Genomic DNA, 3,211 nt, shown 5'->3' on the forward strand with positions numbered 1-3,211 from the left:
CGTGCCCAAAGGGGAGGCAGGCACAGCCCCACGCACACCTCCCACCTTCCCAAAGGCCCCAGATCCCTGCCAGGAGGGAGGTGTGCAGGGCCCCAGGCGCAGGGCACCCAGCTGCCCCACTCTCTTCCCTCCTCCTGCAGTGACAAAGCCAAGAATGGAAGCATCACACCGACACTGGGAACCGAAGCACCGAGCCACGCTGCAGCTGCACCCGCAGGACGCAGCAAAAAGGGGAAGGCCAGGTGCTTCCACGCTGGGTTTTCCCATTTTTGCTTCATCTCCCAAGACCTTCACCTCCAAAGGATGCTGGGTGCCTCCTGCTGGGCTTCGGGAGAAATAAACAGAGAACCTGAAGAGAGCACAAAGGAAGGACAACCCTGCAGACCCGTGCCAAGAACAAGTGGCACCGCAGAGCCCAGACCTTCCCACTGCCCCGGTGAGCAGCCAACCCTCCTGCAAACCAAGGTGCCTGGGTGTCCAGCTCCCAGCTGCCCCTTTGGTGACCATTTTCTGCTCGATTTAAGGCAGCGATTCAACAGAGGCAGCTTGGCTGTTGTTGTTTTTGCTTTGTTAAATGAAAACACCACGGCATCCCAGCTCATTATCACACGCAGCCGCTCGCTGTGATGCTGTCTCTAACCATTAGCCACAACATCCCCGGGCCCAGCCCCTCCTCACCCCCCCCAGCACGCTCCCCTCCCTGGCAGATGAAAACTCCAGCTCGGTGCCATGCAAAGCCATTGGGAAGCAGCCCCAAGGCAGGGGAGGCAGGGAGCTGCATCCCCCCATCCCGGGTGAGCCTGGGGGCTGTGGGCATCACCCAACCACTGCAGCTCAGCCCCGGGCCCCTCCGCCCAGGACCAGCCTTACCTTCAAGAGCTCCAATTTTAAATGACATTCATCTTTTTTGCCCTTGCTCTGCGCTACACCCCCGATCCGCACACACAGAGGTCTACCACAGAAGCCAGGCAGGACAACGCAGAGCTCTGCCTGCCCTTCCTTGGGCTGATCTGCCTCTCTGCACCCTGGCTGGCACCTCCACAACGCACTTAGGTGTGTGCTGGTAGCACAACCACCACCTGTCCCCCACGAGCACCGCAGACCAGCAGGAACACCTTTCCCATTACTGACAACGAATGCATTTTCCAGGCCCTGCAGCCCGCAGGTTTGCTCATCCAGACTTCTGGAGATGCTCGAGCCCTACCCTGCAGGCCCCACCAGAGCCCAGAACTGACATATGCCCTTCATTCCCAGCGGTTTCAGCCCCTTTCTGCATTGCGAAGAGCATTCAAGACCCAGTAATAATTCTCTTCTCCCAGTCCACGCTGTTCAGAACTACGGCACTGCCTCTAATCATGGTCTTAACCATAAATCAAGCAGCTCTCACAGAATTCATCATAAACCAACCAACCCTGCCGACTTCGATCCTCTTCCTGGCCCCGTGGGCCCTGCAATAAACCAACCTCCTCCGTTTGCACTGCCCCAGCTCTCAGCCCCCTGCAGCCCAAGAGCCAGGTGCACCCACACTGGGCTCCTTGCCCTGCCCTACAGCCCTACATGCAAACCAGCACCAGAAAACGTGCGAGCATCAGTTCCAGCTCACATCGCTGTTCTCATTGCCTCAGTGCTGTCTTTCTCCCTGCTCCTGCAGCGGGAGAAGCTCGCACAAGAATTCCAGCAGGTACAAATGAGGACCTCTGCCTCTCATCTTTGCTGCTGCTTAACGAGAAGCGCGCTTTGCATTTCTGGCATGTTAAGGATCTCAGAATTTCAGCAGCACCGATAAGGGCCAGCCGTCTCCCTGTGAAGCAAGCAATATTAAAGACTGTTTTAACACACGAGGTCAGCCGAGACACCCAGACACGAGGCAGGTCACAAGGAACAACTTATCTCCCCGGCCAGTTTGCCTCTCGGAGCGGTGTAATGAAGGGGAAAAAGGAGATTCAGCCGTGCCAGCAAGGAGGGGGAGCTGCTGGGGCTGCACTGCAGACGGCACAACCCCCCCCCCCCCGTGCAGCCCCAGCCAGGAGGGAGCCTCGTGCAGGAGGAGAACCAGGGAAGCCTCTGATTAATGAAATTACAAATCAAGCCACGCTCTCTGCGAGGCCTTTCTGCTTCACTTGACGCTAACCCCGGGGACGCTGCACTTCTTTGCTGGCACGAGCTCCTTCGCAGCAGTTTAACACAGACCGCTGGATGTGAGGATGAGGCAGGGCTGAGATCTCAACGGAGCGCACCGCTTCCCATCACCCAGCATCCCCTTCCACCTTCCCCAGCCAGAACACCACGAGACCTCGCACCGGCTCGCTCTGAACGGCACAGAGCCACGGGAAAACAGAACGGAGCCGCTGCAAGGGATGCACAAACCCGGGGCTGAAGGAGCAGGGTGGGCTCCGGCCGCTTACCTGCAGCTCCCAGGCCAACATCCACGCTGTTCCTCTTGAATTCGCAGCGGCTCTGGGTCTCTGGCATAACGAGCTGGCGGCTCTGATGCAGGTTGGAGATGATAGTGGAGAGGTCGTTATCACGGCTGCAACAGAGCAGAAAAGCACCAAGTTAAGGCAATCCCATTTGCCACCACGGAATTGATTCGCGCGTGCGAGCGCCTCGGCTTTGCCCCCAGCCGGGGGAAGGGGCTGGAGGGGGCGATGGGGGAGGGTAGGGGGGGGAGAGGGTGTTCTCCCTCGGACCCATTCCCAGATCACCTCCCCTTTGGGAGAGCAGAGCGCTTCCCGTAAAGGGCTGAGCGGCCGCCAGCGCTCCCGCTGTCAGCTGCGCCGGCTCCAAGGCGCGTGGGCCGCGTGGACGGAAAAACTGAGCGCGCGGGAACTGGCAGCTCCGCCCCGGCGCTCATAGGAAACTGGAACGGAGAGAACCCATCGCTTTCTATCGGCTGCCATCCCCTCCGTCCTCAAGGAGTAAGATTTTCCATCCCGGCGCCGCTGGAGCGCAAGGGCTGTTTGCTGGAGGACTCCTCCCGCTTCGTCGCCGATGCTCACCCCCCCCCACCTCCCCAGCAGCAGGTGCTCAGCGGGGCTGCTCCTCGCCTGTGTCCTGCTGGACGATGCCGATGGTGGGGGTTGTTTGGGGGGGGCTGGGGGAAAGGGGGGGTGGAGCGCAGCCGCCCGGCCCTACTCACGTGCCGAGCGCGCCCGCACGGTGCTGCCACACGCAGCACCCGGCGCCGCTGGAGCGCAAGGGCTGTTTGCTG

General features: G+C 60.3%; 1 protein-coding gene across 1 annotated transcript in view; it reads right to left on the minus strand.

Annotated features, from left to right (window-relative positions):
* Nucleotides 1-3,211, minus strand: part of SAMD11 (sterile alpha motif domain containing 11) — a 62,168-nt gene that overhangs the window by 20,482 nt on the left and 38,475 nt on the right. Inside the window, exon 5 of the mRNA XM_021417217.1 lies at nt 2,406-2,530. Coding sequence (XP_021272892.1) covers nt 2,406-2,530 — 125 coding nt within the window. The remainder of the gene's footprint in view (nt 1-2,405; nt 2,531-3,211) is intronic.

Source organism: Numida meleagris, chromosome 20 (assembly GCF_002078875.1).
Source record: "Numida meleagris isolate 19003 breed g44 Domestic line chromosome 20, NumMel1.0, whole genome shotgun sequence".
NCBI lineage: Eukaryota > Metazoa > Chordata > Aves > Galliformes > Numididae > Numida > Numida meleagris.